We start from the raw sequence: 19,725 nt of genomic DNA, 5'->3' as shown, positions 1-19,725 counted from the left end.
TTCAAAGAGGGACTAGAATAAGGACATTTCATAAATGCATAAAACTGAATAAAATAATAAGGACTTTTAAGCCGTCTCATGTTACTTCAAAATAAAGTTCACATACAAAAACAAATTCTACATAATTCTGCAACTTATAGGAATGTTAAAGTTAACCGAATAACTCCATTTACGAGCAGTTAATTATTTTTTTAAATTGTAAGTTTTCGGATAACATATAGATGATAGAAGACATGTTTTTTTTTTTGTTAATGTACTGTCTGGTTGATGTCTCAATGATGTAGTATAACATTTATTTTTTGATTTCCATAACAGTTTATAGGATGCGATTGAGTGGTGTATTAGTTTTTTGGCCTCTAAACTTTGATTTAAATGATCAGAAAAATATTGCTGTGTTAGACTTCAGGTATGTTTTTACACCAACAAATCTTCAAAGATAACACGAACACCGATCACATGTATATAATAAGAAAAAAATATATACAGGAACGCGGAACTCGAAGATAGCACCTAACAACAAGGGTCTAGGTCAAGCGTATATGCAACAAAGGATACACTTAATTAGTTGCTTCTTCTTTTTCCTTCATAGTACAGACCTCCGATGGGAGCATTATTATATATGGTACTGTTTTACGAAAGAGGGGCGAAAGATACAAGAGGGACAGTCAACTCATAGATCGAAAATCAACTGACAACGCCATGGCTAATAAAGAAAAAGACAAACAGACAAATAATAGTACACAAGACACAACATAGACAATTAAAGACTTAAGCAAAACGAACCTCACCAAGAAGTAGGGGTGATCTCAGGTTCTCCGAAAGGGTGACGGCTGATCCTGCTCCACATGTGGCACCCGTCCTGTTACTAATGTTATTACAAACCCGGTAAATAGTATAATTCTGTAGGTTACATTCGAGAAAATGAAAGGGGATTGTATATACGACATAAGGAACATATTACGAATTTCGATGTCGTTTCAACAATGAGAAGATCAAATGGGTAAATTCCGAGAGAAACCGAAGAATATTTAACTGTAGAAATATTATAATACTCATAAACTGTAAATACCGTAACAATATCAATAATGTCTCGGATAAGATCGCTAATCATAGCCAAACAATAATGTTTACAGGAGCTATGCACCTTGGCAATAATATATATATATGGAAAATCGCATTGTAAGCACGCTCCAACCTACTTTTTTATAGGATGGTTATGATATCTTAATCAAAGATGTGTTCTGCTAGTATCAGTAATGTCACGGATAATTTCGGAATTCAACGCAATTGTTTTAGAAGTACAGAAGTAATGTCCCTCTGACATTAATGTATGTTTAACATTGCATCATAAGCACTCTCATACATATACCTTTTTGTCGGATTTTTATGGAATGATTACTGCAAGATTTTCGAACAGTGCCGAACAATTGCATATATATTAATAAAAAAACATCAAAAGAACCAAAGCTATTTTTCTGAGTTATTGCTCTTAGACAGATAAAACAACTGCATCGGGAGACATTGAAACGCTGTTTGTTTTTTACTAAGTTAAAGAATCTCCTAGAAAAACATGATTTCTCCTCTTGATGTGATTTCACAGGCACTTATCTACAAAAAATACTTATATACTTAATAAATATATGTATATACATAATTTGTTTCCGGGACAAGTGCCTGTGTGCGATTTGCTAATATTTGTACCGGAAAACTTATGAAAAAACACGAATTGAAACCGTAAGATTTAGGCATTTATATATTGGCTTCTTGAGCTTGAGATTACGAAAAAACTTGTTTCAGATTTTTTTTATGATTTGTCAAGATAAAAACGTGACTGTTACCTACAAAATACCAGAATTAATAGATTTGACCTTGAATTAACACGGATTTCCTGGTATCATGCAATCAGAATTCTATTCAGCTTGCTCTGATTTCTTTTTCAGATCAATTATCCGATTTTTTTGTATTTCTTATTCGACATTTAAACAAAAAAATAAATGTTTGAAATCAAAATACTTAATCAAACATCTTATAAACTTCAACTTAGAGACCATGTATAAAAGGTTATGAAAATATGTGAAAGGAGTTTCCGACACTGCGTAATCGTACCAGTATACAACATCGGAAGTCAGTTTCCTTTTATAATTACACTGTAAACACGTCCTTATGGGATTAATGTCACTCCAAACATGATGAAATTTTATTAGGAAGTAATTAGAATAGACAAATATGGCCGCATATATGATCGCAATAGTTTTCATTATGTTTTCACAGACAAGCAATGGTAAGAGAGCAATGTTCTAGTTTAGAAAATAGGCGCTTGCTTCTTAATATGCATCCATCTTAGTTCTTTTGCTAGGAAAGTTTCTTGTATCATCTACTTCCTATTTGTATTCAATATTGCCCTTTTACTGCTTATTTTAGTACAGTATCCTTATCTAGAAGTTAAAATCAGATTGCTTATTGACATGAATAACCGAAACCCAATTGCCATTGAGTAAGAAAATGGACAAAACTGTGAAATCTTCCTCATTTATGTCTTTAAATGTCTATTCTTTTGGGTGGTCTACGTTGATATAAAAGCAATAAGGTGTGGTATGATTTCCAATTATACACCCCTCCAATAAGGAGCAGTAAGGGCCAAATGACGTCGATGTAAGAGACTATATAAGTTACCGCACTGCCTTCAACATTGGTCAACCCCGAAACCATATAGCAGACCCAAAAATGACAATTGTAAAATAATTCATACGAGAAAACTAACGGCCTAATTTATGTATAACAAAATTATTGAAAAACAAATATGATATACAGCAACACACGATAACAACTGAATTACAGGTTCCTGAAATACAAAATTTTACGGCGATTAACATGTTTGAAGGGGTGTCTTCCCATTTATCCAACTTTTTAAAATAAGGTATTCTCATCTAGCCATCTCTTTATTTTTGATAATTATTGGGTTGTTGGTTTAGTAATAATAAGGTGTCTTTCTAAAATTTGACAGTAAATTTATTCCTGTATGTTTTTATATTAGTATAGTTTTATTAACTGGCTGCTTCTGTATTGACACTGGTATAGATTCAAGGTTTGTTGTATTGGCCTCCAGACTCGTACATGCATGAACATTTGATAAATATGAGTTATTTGAAAAGAGAAATTGCACAAAATTAAAGGACATTTATATAAAACAGAATGTACAAATAATTTAATAAAAACAGCTTGTGTTTATCATTTAAAACAAAAAAAAGTTATGTATATCTGTCGAATGGAAAAATACGCCCATAAATCTGAATTTTGAGCAATTATATAAAATTTCAACCTCATTTCACTCAACAAGTAGCACATGAAGGTAATACTATATTTTTTTAATTCCATATTTGATTTAATCAGACAAAAAAGTAGCCTATATGCAAATTGTTAGCAAAATATTAATATGGGATCAAAAGTGTATCGTATGTCCTTATACAAGGTTCGTCCTAACCGCATATAGAAGCTTCAGAATACACAGGCTGAAACAGAAATTCGACTCATCCAGTACACCACAGGGGAAAACGCAAGTTAAACGGTCCCGCAACATAGACAACAGACTGACCCATCTGAAGGATAGACTACAGCAAGGACAAATCAACGTTTATCATATACTTATAGCAAATAACATATAAGTTTTACAGTATGATAACAGCATTGCAATTACGTGAATTCTATATTTTTCCGAAATGGTGTTTAGCGGGCTGATATGAAAAAAATATTACATGCCTTTCCGTAACGTTATCGCATGGCATTCCGGCGATATTATGTAAAATAATAAAGAAAAAAAAGGGTTCAATTAAATGCATTTTTAAGCATATTAATTTAGAAAGTTACTTTGTTAAAAAAAAGTTGACTTTTCCGACAGTGCTCATTATGTATATTGTTCAATTATTTTTTTGTCGATTCGTCCATACTAAAACATTTAAAAAAAAAAAGGAAAAAAACCAACAAACATCAACAAAGACCAGACGTGGCTGTGAATTAATAGATCCCCCTAAAACCAAAATATACAATTCTGAGATTACCCGTCAGCTAGTTCAAACTCAATAACAACTAAACATATGTATCTTAGACTAAAATATCAATCAGTAGAAATTCAACATCTAATTGGATTTAGTGTAAAGACGTTTTTAATAGTCGGAGAACAACATGACATTGTGCAATGTCAAAATGTAGGTATCGACAGATTGTACCAAAGATGGTGCCAAAGGAACACCACCGGTTGGGGAAAAAAAGGAAAAAATAACAATAAGATTCGAAAATCGTCCCTTTTCGTAAATTATATAGCGTTTAATTTCTCGTGTAATTCTGAAATATATAAATCTAGGATGGGACAGTTATTATCGTTTATTATGTCACCACAAACGGAGTTGAGGTGTTATACTGGTTATGTACGATTCTTTTTCTTTTCTTATTCTGATTCCACATGTTTTGTCCAGCTTAGTTCTCAGGGATCAATTTTGATGGAACTATACCATAATTGTACCCACAGTTAATTTGTAGTTTTGCACCTGACTTTAGAATTTTCAAAATGGTTAGTACCATTGCCAAGGAAACAGCAAAATTGCGAGAAAAATCGAAAAGTGTTCCAAATGAAATGAAGCTTAATGAAATGTTACTTGTCATCAAAAGATGTCCAATTTTCAAAATGACAGCCATTACCATGGAAACTGGTGAAAAGTTGACAATTGAACCCTTATGGGAAAACTATTAAGTAGCATTTCCTTACATAAAATGATAGATCAAATAAAGTAATCCGTCAATGTAATGTTGTCTGTCATGTCAGATTGTGGTATATGTCTTGTAAATCCTGGTACCGTTACCATGGAAACATAAAAAAATGTTTTTTTTTTAAATTTCATAATTCTCGAAATTTTATGAAACTTTACACAAATGTGACTAGCATATTTAGATGTGGCATTTGACTTTTGAAATTCCAAAATGGCCGCCGTAACCATGGAATCAACAAAAATATTAAAAAGTAAAAAAAATGCTCCCAACTTATTTAGAATTAACATAAGTCATGCAAATATGTGCATTTAGTGTTTCAAAAATTCCGAATGGCTGCCGCGTAGTGGCAATGTGCGAACTGGGGTGACATCCTCTATTACTTTAAGTGGCAATATTCGGTTCTATTTCGGTTCTTATATATCATTGGCTATCAAATATACGACTGATGAGGTGAATAAAAAAAGTCAATAGTCTTTGATGTTTTATTGTAAGCTTATTGTTTCCCCTTTATTTTAGCTGCAACTATTACACCGACTATCGGAGAAATGGGATCTGGTGACGTAGATGGCCATAGTACTTCAACAAAAATCGTCACTAACAAATATCATTCAACAGAACAACATAAAGCCATTATTAACACAACAATTCAATCCAAGCTGTTTTCGGGTCAGAACATTAACAATATTACGAAAGATAGTACTAGTGTTGAGGTATCAGAAAATGATCTTTCATCATCAGCTACACAACCTTACTTATCTGTGGACGAAACCACGTCTACCGTTACAACAGACGTAGAGACATCAGCTAACAATGAAATCAGCTCAACACTCAAAACTTCTTCATCCACAACAAAACGGAGTTTTACTACTTCGCCAATTCTATCATCGATTTTAACATCAATAAAAACACAGAGCACAACACCAGATTTAACTACAGAATTCTACAGTGAAACGGACGTAACTGAGAAACAAACAACATATATTCACAGTACGGACGTTACGGAGAAACAGACAACATATAGTCGCAGTGAAACGATCGCAACGGAAAAACCGACATCTTATAGTCGCAGCGAAGCGGTAACAACAAAGAGACCGACAACATACACGCGAGGTAAAACGGACGTAACCAAGATACCGACAACTTATATTAGTGTGACGCCTTATTCGATAGAACCATCTACTATTGTTGAAAATGAAACCACAAAGTCCTTATATACAGACAATGCCGTAACTGAAAAAACATCTAATTATACTGTAGAAAATGTTCATTCAACCGAGGATAGCTTCACAAATAGTACCTTGGATGTTGTCACATCAACAGTCACAACAATTAGACCATCAGACATATCACAGACTGTTTCCTTTTCAAATATCACAACAGCAAAAATAAGCAATGTCAGCAAAAACAAAGAAACAGAGACAGAAGATGATACTCTACTTCTTCATCTCGCTTTTATAATACCAAGCGCTTTTATTATACTAGTGGCAGTTTTAATTAGTGTTGTATGCCTTCACAGGTTTGTTATAATTAGAATAATAATAATAGTGTTAAGACGACCTCACCACTACTTCATGAAAAAATCAACTTGTACACTCACATATATCACTACCAAAAGATAACCAAAGCAGAAAATAGGTGATCACAACAAATGTAATAAATAAAGGCAACAGTAGTATACCGCTGTTCAAAACTCATAAATTCATGGACAAAAAACAAAATCGGGATAACAAACTAAAACGGAAGGAAACGCATTGAATATAAGAGGAGAACAACGACACAACATTAAAATGTAACACACACAGAAACGGACTAAGCATTAGACAAAATCCTATGAGAATAACAAATAAAGCCAAAAAAAAAAGCACTAAATAAAAGTTAATGTATCACAAATAGAGATATCATATCAAATATACACCAATAACAGGACATGGTATAATAAAATCTTTCTGAATATGATAAACGACTAATATAATACAATCAGAATTGTTTGGCGTAGTAAAACATTTCCTCGATTTACAGTTTTCTTAAATCTTTTGATCAAACGACAGTTAACTTTCATTTATATTTTACAAATTTAAGCAATCAATCAATCAATCAATCAATCAATCAATCAATCAATCAATCATAATTACAAAAAAAAAACAGAAATGACATTAAATATTTAAAAGTTGAACACGCAAAAAAATGCTAATTTTAACTTTTCATTACCTAATATATTGGAAAAAAACGCTTAGTGACAAAAGATACCATCATCATATGCAATATTTTTGTTACTTAATCTTACGGTAATATCAAGTTGTTAAGTTCCATTAAAATCTAACAATATTTTTCAAGAATACATAAAAAGATATAACGAAAACAGAACAATGAAATTAAATCCATTACTGAAGTCACTAAAAGGAAGTATAGACGATTGAATAGATTAAAAAATGTTGTACAATTGTATTTCACGAAATGTGTTCATACATATATACCAGCAGCTGACCACTAACCTGGTTAATCAGTGGAATATTACAGGATACACCAAGAAAAGCTTGGTTTCTTGAAGTAACAATGTAACAAGCATACTTGGTGAATAATTATATAATTTCGTTCAAAAAAATTAAAAATCTAACAGTATTGATGTCAACTAAATAAAAAAAAAGACAATATTGTTCTGATAACGTCAAGTCGCGCGTTTTGATGATGTTGTATCATTGGTATTATTATATGTGCCTTTTATATTGCCCGTAAAAATATTACAACGATATCTGTAAGCTACAAGCGAACAACCTGCAATATTTATCCAGTTTTTTGTTTAGTAAAAACATTATTAATTCAACCAAAGTGATTATATAAGTATATAACAATTACATTTTTTTAGGAATAAAAGAAGGAAAAAAGCAGAGAACATAGATGGTGTTCAAAAACGTCCCAAAAATTCTTCCAATCCTGCTTTTATGAAAGAAAATATGAACGCGTTGGCATACCAATTTCAATCTCGTGATTCAAAACTGCCGTCTGCTTTCAAAACAAAACTTGAAAACCATGGAAATTGTTTTGAAGAAATAGAATTGAGAGAAGAAAATCAAATTGCAGAACAAAATTCAGATAAAAATCAAACAACAGTAGAAATGGAATCAAATTTTAGCCCAATAGGTAAAGACAGAAGTTATTTCACAACCATAGTAGAAAATGAACAAAATTATGATACAGCTAACACTCCACCACTTCCCGGGAAAGGTCATAAGATTCAAAATGTTGCGCATGACACATCAGCTTCCCACTACGATGTTCTTCCTCTAAGAGAAAGCTTACCAGTAAAAACAAGAAGACAGAATTCAATAGACGAAATACAGGGGTTATCAAGAACAAACCTGTACAAAAACCCAGAATATGATGTTTTACCTCTGCGAACATTTGCACATAATCAATTACCGAGTGACTCCCAAGATAGAACATTTATAAAAACAACAAAGCAAGATAATAACTTATTAGACAGTGTTCAAGCAGGAAATGAAACAAAAAAGCCAATGGAAACTTTTAACTTTCCCGATGAAGTGTTCAGTGACGATCTAAGTGCACCAGGCAGTAAAAGTGAAAGTGAAACTGACCAAGACATTACAGAACTAGAAATGATTGGAAACAATGCCGTTGATAAGTTGAAACGTCGTGAGCCAGCTTCACGTGCACCCTCGTTTGTGGCACTACCGAGAGCAGCATCCGGATCATTAAGAACAGCATTGTAATAATTAAACATTAGGTTATTTGTTTTTTGTTAGTCTATAATTATCTAATAAACAATTGTGAAAGTTTATGATGTTAAAACCAAGAGAACCAGAGATCTTGTTGAACAAAATTTCCTTGTCGACCTTCATTTGATTGTTTTTGTCGATATTACTTCCAAGTATATACATTGTTTCAATTGTGATAAGGATGTAAATTTATAACAAAAGATATAATGCGTTAAAAATTTGTCAAGACTGAAACATTCAGACGAAATAGTCCACCATACAAAATACTTGTACTCTTACGAAATGAAAACCTACTATAAATAGTAATTTTAGCAAAACGACATACAAGAAAGATACAAGTTGCATCTAACATGCAAACATACCTATCTTAATCATGTTCTCAACCAGTCAAACGTCAACAAGAGTCAATACCAAGTTGTCCAAATCGATCAGAGGTCTAACGCAATTTTAGTATACACCAACTTTATATCGATATCTCTTGGTTGGTTGGGTACACTACGACCTGTTTACAAATTAGTTTCTTCTTTACAGTAACAGGAAGCAACAGAATGCATCTACTAGATTGAAATAAAACATCAAGCACAAACGAATAAAAGGAATGTGGAATAAACACTGACACAACAGCAACCCAACAACACAGGAAAATAAAAAAATTAAAGATTTGCATATCGTCATCGACATTGTTCTATAATATTCCAGGCTTTAAACTGACCAGAGTCTTGAAAAGCTGTAAATAAGTTTAAGAGAAAATTCTGATATCTTTGACATCTACACCAGAGAACACATTGAACCAAAAGTTTAATCTATGAACTATTTTTTTTTTAAAAGCAGATGAGCTATGAATGCCATTAATACAACTATCCACAAAAGATGTAAACCAACGGCCTGATTTAAAAGAAAATAATGAACAAAAAACAAATATGACCGAAAGCACACAAGTTCAGCCGCAGAAATTCTGGCTCCTGACTTTGGAAGGCACATTAAGATAAAATGGTAAACAAACCGACATATCGGTCATGGATTATTCAAGAGCATTTGATAAAGTTCCCCATTTTCTTATCATAAACAAACTTCATCATGACGGGTCAAGGGTTTCCAAGGGGTCATTTCTTGGACCAAGTCTTTGAATGTACTACATAAAATGCATTCCAACCGGTCTTACCGTGCGTTTATTTGCAGATGGCACATAATTTTATTCGGCAATAAAATCTTCAGTCACCAGAAATATAAATTTCAAAAATTGCATAATCATTCTTTAGGGTACATTACAACTGAAAAATATATTTCGATTTCCCTAACCCATTGTTGGTTGATAATTAGCAGAAATATTAAATAAATGTCATTTATCTGCACATTGCACAATCACTCTTTAGTGATCACCACAACAGCAAAATATCTGAAGACAGCCATCAGCTCTAACCTTAAATGGGATGTACATAAAAATAATATATGAAAGACAGCTATTAGAACTCTTAAGTTTCAAATGAGCAGAATGAACATTAGCTCACCATTCATTAAGGTGAAGTCATACAACTTCATAGTAAGACCATCACTAAGTATGCTTGCTCAGTTTTGGAGCCTTACTTACAACAAGACTTAGACAGAAATGAAAAAGTTCAAAGGAGGTTGTCTAATCCACTTGCATGAAACAACCACCCTGACAGTAGAAAATATTCGCGAATAGAAATGGTACACAATATATAACATGAAAAACTAATTCCACAAATTCCAACAGTTTCCAAATTCCATCCTTCAAAACAATGATACGATCACATTACAAATAGCTCATTGATTTTATCTCAAATTCCAAAACACAATTATATTATACTTATTGAAAATTTGTACTATTTATTTTTGTATATTTTATCTATGTCTTTGTTGTTAGGTACCCTCTAAGAAAAGATCTTCAATTTGTATTAGGAATTCGATATTGTAGGGGTAGAAGTGGAAGTAGAGGAGTTTTGCCGGGCTAAACATGTATGTGAGCGTTCAACCCTATCATAACTTGGGACCATGGTTTGGCATCACAAAATAATAACAAATCTCATACAACTAAAACATTCAGTGGAATCAAAAAAGTACCCAGAGAAAAGAAAAAAAAATCAGTCAAGTTTTGAAGAATTTATTATCTGACTAAAATCGGTATCAAAGACGACAAACAATACAGTTACAATTAGTTTGTTAATCCCGGCAAACACGAAAGCCACACTAAACAAGGCGGTTATTGCCATTTCAAGACACTCTTTAAAACCCTAAATAGCTCTGTACCACTTCTAAATACAAGAGTGGATTATGTTACTAAAATGTTTCGGCAAATCCGGCATGATATACAGTTAACAGTTTATACTAAACTATGTAATATAACTAAATAAGAAATGTGCAATTCCCAAAGGTAAAAGTTGACCAAGACTGTTTTTGACGTTATTTTAGACCCTTTTATATTGTTGTTATCTCTGTACTGATGTAATGCATTGGCTTTATGAGAATAAAGATATATATTGTATGTTCACAACTATTATATAACTATTATATATGTTTTTGCTTTCCGAACCTTTGGTCTCGAGTGTTCCGGATGTGGTTTTCCCACAACAAATTGTTTGTGCTTATATAAATCAGAACCATATGGCAAGCCGTTGTGGAATTTATTCCCTATTTATTAATATTAAAAAATCATTTATTAATATTAATAAATGATTTTTTAATATTAAAAATTCATTTTTTAATATTAATAAATCGAATTTTTAATATTAAATAATACGCTGATTTTTTAATATTAATAAATGAATATTTAATATTAAAAAATCATTTATTAATATTAAAAAATGATTTTCTAATATTAGAAAAAAAACCTATTTATAAATATTAAAAAATGACTATTTTTTTATATTAAAAAACATTTATTAAAATTAAATATTCGATTTATTAATATTAAAAAAATGATTTTTTAATATTAGAAAATAAAACCTATTTATAAATATTAAAAAATGACTATTTTTTTATATTAAAAAACATTTATTAATATTAAATATTCGATTTATTAATATTAAAAAATAATATTTAATATTAATAAATGATTTATTAATATTGATAAATAGGGAATAAATTCCACAACGGTTTGCCATAGTATCATACTTGTTTAAAATAAAATATTCAAAATCTACAGGTTCAAAACATTATGGTCTTGACATACTATACTTATATTAACATGGTTAAACTATTCAAAATCATTTTTTAATATTAATAAATCGAATTTTTAATATTAAATAATACGCTGATTTTTTAATATTAATAAATCGAATTTTTAATATTAAATAATACGCTGATTTTTTAGTATTAATAAATGAATATTTAATATTAAAAAATCATTTATTAATATTAAAAAATGATTTTTTAATATTAGAAAATAAAACCTATTTATTAATATTAAAAAATGACTATTTTTTTATATTAAAAAATATTTATTATTATTAAATATTCGATTTATTAATATTAAAAAATAATATTTAATATTAATAAATGATTTATTAATATTAATAAATAGGGAATAAATTCCACAACGGCTTGCCATAGTATCATACTTGTTTAAAATAAAATATTCAAAATCTACAGGTTCAAAACATTATGGTCTTGACATACTATACTTATATTAACATGGTTAAACTATTCAAAATCTACAGGTTCAATACATAATATATCTATTTCAACATAGTAAACTATTTACACGTACATAGTTGCATCACCACATACATGTAATATATATACTTATTTTACCATAGTAAACTATTTACACGTACATAGTTGCATCACCACATACATGTAATATATATACCTATTTTACCATAGTAAACTATTTACACGTTCATAGTTGCATCACCACATACATGTAATATATATACTTATTTTACCATAGTAAACTATTTACACGTACATAGTTGCATCACCACATACATGTAATATATATACCTATTTTACCATAGTAAACTATTTACACGTACATATTTGCATCACCACATACATGTAATATATATACTTATTTTACCATAGTAAACTATTTACACGTACATAGTTGCATCACCACATACATGTAATATATATACTTATTTTACCATAGTAAACTATTTACACGTACATAGTTGCATCACCACATACATATAATATATATACTTATTTTACCGTAGTAAGTAGACTATTCAAATTCTAAGCATAAGATGTAGTGTCCGATAAAATACTTGTTTAAAATGGACGAATTACCGTTCATACTGTCAAAATGTACTTTCAAGACACGAAGCACATATAAACTCAAAAAAGTCTAAAGTTCAGAAAGTTCTTTTGGGTAGTAAATGACTTTATTGCAAGAATTGTAATACAATTTTTTTACATACCTACGGCAAATGCAACGTAAAAATGGCCGAATTAAAACTGTGTATTGTGCTTGTCTTTATTATTCAATATTTAATGTAACCCGTCTTCTGATTGGCTGAAAGTTTTTTGTCTATCAGCTCATATACAACATCATTTTGTTATGTGTCAGTTTTTTCTATGATTTACTCGTTAAAGATGGAATTTAGGAAGGATTAGAAAATATTTTTTCTTTCCATTCAAAATAACTACAAAAATATGGTGCACATTTTAAATCACCAACGTGTTTAATGAGACAATGAAAGTAAATTTTACAGCTAATTATTACACTGCCTGGCTGGATTTTGTATCATATGACAAACTGCCCTGTGATTTTCGTGGTACATAATCAACTTTTGTCTCCCAAATGTCGTTAAAGACAACTTTTTCTTTTTCATCTTCGTTGTTGTTTCTCTTTCTGATGATGCATACGGTAAAGGCAGCCATCATTAGTAATATTCCCCCTAAAATGGCGGGAACTAATGAAAAGGAAAAGGAAAATGAGAAATCAGATTTTTGTTTCATTGTCTTCATGCGATAGTTTGATGATATTGTAGCATACATAATTCTGCCACAGCCAATCAATACTAATACACCTGTAAATAAAAATTATAGTACAAATATCTGTGATGTAAATAACTAAACTGTTTCAGAGCACTAAAAAATAAAGATATTATCTTTTACAAAATTTATAAAAAAAATAAAATTGCTCGCGTATTTTAAAACATTCACAACATCCTTGAAATATGTTATGAGATTTAATATATAATTCATATAACCTATGGAAATTTCTTGTAAGTGTTACTGTAGATGATTTTGTATAATTAAACTATACTACAGTTTACATTGTACGGTTTCATGATTTTTTCCGAATGTTTTTGATTTTTTAACACATTTATATTTTCTGCGCGTTTTGACCATATAACCAAAAGTACCATATGCCTATTTGTTTTCCAAATTCATTCATTTCAGACTGTCTGAAGGCATTTACGATTACAAAAACGCTTTAGACAACAGTCAAGGGTACTCCAGCTGAATTAGTGAATATGATTAAAAGTTAATTTTATTATTTTATTAAAAAGTTCAGATAAGAAAATAATTTTCCTACCTTACTTTAACTATTACTATGTGTTAAACATGAAAGGCTTTCAAATAATTTGGTTTGGGCCTTTCTGATAAAGGCAAATCCAGGAAAACACACAGAATTTATAAAATCTTATTTACATATTTTCGACTTCTTACATAGCCATCATAAGAACAAACTGAACAAAAATTTGCTGAAATCTATTTACCTTTAAATGTTTTAAATCTTTTTGTTAATATATCAACCACATATGTATCAGAAAGTATGTAGAAACTGAGGCTTGATGATAAAAAGCTGTTGCATTCTCACTGTGCTTTGTTTCAACACCTATTAAACATCAGGTAAAAATTCTAACCGTTCTATTAGGGGGAGGATGTTTTACCTTTTTGAACAAAATAATTTACAAAAAGCAAATATGACAGAAATAAGCCGTTTAATCGTAAACTATTTTGTTCAAAATTAGGCCGTTAAGTTTCTAAATTGAATTCAATTTGATATTTGTCTTGTCGTGTCTTATATAGTGGACTATACGGTATGGGTTTTTCTCATTGTAGAAGGTCGGAAGGCTTCCTACAATTGCTTACATCCATATCTTTTGACCTTTTGTGGATAGTTGTCTCATTGACAATCATACCACATCTCCTTATTTTATATAGATAAAACAATATCCCTATTTTGACGCTTTAAAGCTGACATTGATCTTTATATACAGTATATGACATTTGTATTTATAATTTATATACATTCTATTAATCATATTTTCAAAAACAAAATATTTTGAGCTCACGTGTTCAATTTTCATAAAGTTTCACAAATAATTTCAGAAATATTTGCAGTGTTATGTGCATACTGTAATGTGATTTTTAATCATTATCAATAGTTCATAACTGAATATTTAACTTCAATTTTGATACCGCAATGATCTTAAGATCATATTTTTATTTAGTCTCGAAAACCAAGATTAAAACAGTACAACCAGCATTGAATAAAAAAAACAACAAATATTTCAGAGTTGAATGAAATCAATTAGGATCTGATTTTGTTCTTTGAATTAAAGCATTTCTGTAAAAATTAAAAAGACATGTTTGTGCACTTGATGTCTATATGTGTAAGCGATAAATCCATATACAGTCCCGTGACCTCATTACCTTCACATATATGTGATCCTTTGTATATTGAAATCGGTTTCCCTTCAATGAGGAAGACATTTGATTTGACGTCACGGAACTCAAATATGTGTCATTTGGTTTCACCTCAAATCTAAGCTTCGTCACTAATTTGACGCGCTAAAATCTAAAAAAATCCTTGTTTATTTCTGATCATTGTTTAGTTCTGCCTCTTTCCGAAGGCCATCATAGTTACAGCTGACCTAATGGTATCGTATATCATCTTGATTCCTTGTTGGTATACTCCACTGCATGTAATTGATTGGTGTAGCATGACTATTTATATTATTGGCAAATAGGAAGGGAAGTTGATGCACCGCTGATGTATAAATTGCTTGTACGTTTCAACTCATCATTTTCAACATCTAAACCAAACTTGAAATCTTTCTATCCATAGAAGCAATGAAAAGGCTACAGAACAAATATAAAATAGTTCCCGTCCGAATAAGCATGTATTAAAAATGTTCTATATATAATGAGTGTTGTAACCTTGACAATAGTAAAACATGAATTCGCGGCACGACAGATATACATATTGCTTACTCACTACTACTCAAAATTATCAAGATGATGACACAATAAAAATTAATTCCATAAAAAAGAAGCCACGAAAAGTTTAATAAAAATTGTCATTGACGTACTGTGAGTGTTGTGAAATTTCAAACAATCAGCAAGCAGGAAATGGCGGTATGGTCGGTGTCAAATGTGTTTACACGCTACAACTAAACATTATCAAGCTCCAGACCAAATATATAAGCACCCCCTTTAACAGAAACTAAATGTTGACGAAATTGTTTTATAAAAAGTATTTTGGACGGACGAACGGACGGACGGAGAGGAACGGACACTAGACCTGCTTTCGTTTTTGGTGACGCAGGTAAAAATCATACTTGGCCTAGTTATCAAAAGTGTTTTGCAAATTATCGGTTGGGTTTTTGTTGATAATGCATGAGTTTGAACAATATTAACTTGCAAGTTCGAAAGGGTAAGATTAGTTCCCGGCTTTATACTCATACTACCTGCAATTAATATAGTGCATGTCACCCGAAGATACTTGTGTGGTCAAAACATATTAGTTACCCATTTGTATTTAGTAACATATGTTTATATATTATGTATTCACTAAGAAATTTGATACGTACCCGCGATCACAAACATGATTATAGCAGTAACAAGACGCTTATGTGGCCAATTGTGTCTTGCATCTAGAATCAGTACGATCACGCTTATAACTGATATAATTATACTTAGCAACACTTCTACATGAAACTCCAACATCCAAAAACTGAAATTATCAATTTAGAAAAACAGGAATAAAATCAAATAAAACTCAGTTAGAAAAGCATGCTTTTTGTCTAACAATTAAACAAACACCCAATTGTTCAGTGTCTGTCGTTTGTTGGTGTGGTTTATATATGTTTCTTGTTTCTCGTTTCTTGTTTTCTTTTTTTATATATATATATATTGCAAAGACCGTTGGTTTTACACTAGTCATGTATGGGCCCTTTACAGCTTACTATTCGGCGTGAGCCAAGGCTCTGTGTTGAAGGCCGTACTATGACCTATAATCGTTAACTTTTTATACATTGTGGATTTGATGGAGAATTGTCTCATTGTCACCCATACAACATCTTCTTATTTAATATAATGTTAAAGCATGCATGCAACAAAGTCATGATTTAAACTTGTACATCAAAAGAGAAATCTACCAGCATCTAAACAATAACTCAAAATATACAGAATCAAAGATCCGTTACAGTTAATGACTTTGATTACAACGTGTATGCAAGATGATTTTTTATAAGTTTAAACAAATTGTATAGTACGTGTGCAACAGAAAATATATAAAGAGTCTGTAAACAGCGATTTTTGCATACAGTTTCTCTAACTAGTAAAATGACATTGTTTCAAAAGTTAAAATTTTGAAAATATCTATTTCATAGACAAGCTTTTATCACTTACAGGTCAATTCCCTTTTTGTAATGGTATATTTCACTGAACTGGTTGACTTTACAAGAATCTGCACAGGTTAATCCATAAAACAATCCTATATAAACATGGTATCCCGAGTTTTTGTATTCTTTTACCATCCAGCCTGGAATACATGCTGCTATAGTAATCAAAACTGAAGCAGCTATTCCTAAAACAATTGGTACAAGAATTTTCATATTATTTTAATATACTTCTTTATTTGCTGTTTCATCAAATTATACTAAGAAATAAACTTAAATAATTTCCTTTTTCCTGATTATCTTACATCCTTGATATATATATACAAATAAAATTAGTATAATATGTATTACCATAAATTAACATTGTCACTAATCTATTTGTTATAAAAGGATGTACTTTGATCCGAAACTTATGTTCGTAAATATCTAGTTATATTCAAATAATGTTTTATTATAATATATAATTCATTCTTGATTCAGTTAAAAGAATGATTTACTAAATAACCGAGGTCTTTCTCTGTTTTGACTGGAAAATGATCAAAAATACCCTCAACGTATATGGTATATTTAAGCTGAAAATGTCATTAAAATTGCATAAATCAAACTGTAAAAAGCATATGACAATCAATAAATAACAGGCTAGAACAGAGGTATAATACTGTTGCCTTTGTTCTTAACTTGGGACAGGAATATACAGAATGTTGCTGGGTTAAACATGTTTGCTGGTCCCTAACTCTCCTTTAACCTGGGACTGTAGTGAAACAGTACACGGTAAGAACAAACATTAGAATCAGTGTTGAAAAAGGCTTAAATCATCAGATTGATAAAAAGCACAAAAAGAAAGAAAAACTTATCAAAATCATAATATACAGATCTGAGAGTTCTTGCAGTTCCTGAAGGCTATAGCTAAAATGAAGGCAATAACAACTAATAAAAAGTAGAGCACATGTACTAAGTATTCCAGATGATATATTTAAGACTAAACCATCAATCAGCGCACATTCAAAATCCGATAGTTTTTCTGTTATACGTTATTAGCAGTCGAAGAAAAATGACCTTGTGTAATACCAAAGTATAGGTATCGAAATATTTATGACCTTGAATGTACATGTATATTATCTCGCTGTGTTGAAGACCCATCGGTGGCCTTGGGGTGTTGTTTTCTGATCTTCGGTTGGGTTGTTGTCTCTTGGACACATTCCCCATTTGCATTCTCAATTTTATAACAATAAAATGTTGTTGCGTTTTAATTCAATAATACAAAAATCAATATTTGTATCCATAAAAACAATATCCAAAGATCTAATAAAATTATGAAGAATACTCTTTAATGAAAATATATCAAATAAAAAACAATTGACCCTTGGCAAAAAATAACCATCCGTGCTCTCTATTCAACCTATATATGAAACATGAAAAACAATTGAATCAATTGATAGGTCTGTTGCCCCAAGTTTGACAGAAGGTTCCAAACAATGATATAAGGAATGTGTCCATGAGTTTGCCAATGGACATCTGGTACATAAGGTTTTAAAAAAAAGAGATTTCCAATGAGGCAACTATTAACCAGAAATCAACGGAAATGAATGTGAACCACTATAATGCTGTACGACCTTTCTCAACAACAACCCCATATTGTATAGAAAGTTATAAAAGGCGTCAACATGACAAAATGTGAAATAAGTTCAACAAGAAAGCAACGACATGATTTTTATGACAAAACAATAGGAAAAAACAGTATGACAGCAAAATGAATGAATAACAGACCCATGACTGTCCACTTCATCTATGAATGTAAACGAGGAAAACGATGTTTTGATAGACGTTTCTATGAGTTTTCATTGTAATTAACAATATGTCCGCATTACATTTATTTGATATCAATTGAATTTATTCATAAGTATAGACACGTGTCTATTGGTGTATACTGTATTTGAACGCCGGTATACTTCTGCTGCCTTTTTATCCTCTAACATCCTTTGTTGCTTTAAGTTACTACCTCACAGACACGTACACCTCGCCTATTTTTATTGATATGTATTTCATAATATACAATATCTTATAAATACGAAATAGCGCTTTACTGCCGTGTCGTAAGCTGAGGGAACAACCATTTAACTTCAACTTATTTTTTTTTACTGATTATTATTTTCAAAACTTTAACACTATAAGGTATGAGGAAAATCTGGATTCAGATTTAATTTTGTTTTTGTCATCTGCTAGACCACAATATTTTTTATTCATCAAATTTAGGATTAGGGGTTCATTTGAGCCAGTTTACAGGTAATACAGTTTAAATATAACAGAAAAAGAAATAATCATCGCACTATCGTGATTATAAATATTTGTTTAGACAGTATTACTGAGAATACAATAATAGTAGTCTCAGAGTATTACCCCTGGATAATTGATTCAGTTCAATCATACTCATTTCTAAATACAAAACTGAAAGTCACTTAGGTTTAGATCTATATAGTGTTCACATTTTAGATGTACATGTATCAATATGGACATTGTCAATTCAGATGTTCTGAAAAATTGTTAAAAGTCATTTAGGTGTCCCAAAAAAACTTGCAGAGGTAGAATAACTTGTAAAGGCAGAATAACAACTGATGGAACACAAAATAATT

At 30.7% G+C, this 19,725-nt stretch overlaps 1 protein-coding gene and 1 long non-coding RNA gene across 2 annotated transcripts; one reads left to right on the top strand and one right to left on the bottom strand.

Moving 5' to 3' along the window:
* Positions 1–2,124: 2,124 nt before the first annotated feature.
* Positions 2,125–8,555, top strand: LOC143064158 (uncharacterized). Its single transcript, XM_076236778.1, has 3 exons — positions 2,125–2,281; positions 5,278–6,277; positions 7,625–8,555. The coding sequence occupies exons 1-3, from the start codon at positions 2,227–2,229 to the stop codon at positions 8,487–8,489; spliced, it is 1,920 nt and encodes a 639-aa protein (XP_076092893.1). The 5' UTR covers positions 2,125–2,226; the 3' UTR covers positions 8,490–8,555.
* Positions 8,556–13,067: 4,512 nt separating this feature from the next.
* Positions 13,068–17,262, bottom strand: LOC143064157 (uncharacterized). The gene is made up of 3 exons (XR_012975193.1): positions 17,106–17,262; positions 16,286–16,428; positions 13,068–13,489 (listed from the first exon to the last, which is right to left on the bottom strand). It is a non-coding gene; the product is annotated as an uncharacterized LOC143064157 (long non-coding RNA).
* Positions 17,263–19,725: the final 2,463 nt, after the last annotated feature.

This window comes from Mytilus galloprovincialis, chromosome 2, assembly GCF_965363235.1.
Source record: "Mytilus galloprovincialis chromosome 2, xbMytGall1.hap1.1, whole genome shotgun sequence".
Taxonomy (NCBI): domain Eukaryota; kingdom Metazoa; phylum Mollusca; class Bivalvia; order Mytilida; family Mytilidae; genus Mytilus; species Mytilus galloprovincialis.
Note: the sequence above shows the minus strand (reverse complement) of the source record. Positions and strands in the feature narration are given on the sequence as shown.

What these genes read in the sequence shown, in the direction of transcription:
- LOC143064158 (XM_076236778.1), top strand. Translation starts at nt 2,227, where the DNA reads ATGGCCGCATATATGATCGCAATAGTTTTCATTATGTTTTCACAGACA. An exon ending in GTTTTCACAGACAAGCAATG is followed by an intron (nt 2,282 to 5,277) that starts GTAAGAGAGCAA and finishes CCTTTATTTTAG; the next exon opens with CTGCAACTATTACACCGACT. An exon ending in AGTGTTGTATGCCTTCACAG is followed by an intron (nt 6,278 to 7,624) that starts GTTTGTTATAAT and finishes ACATTTTTTTAG; the next exon opens with GAATAAAAGAAGGAAAAAAG.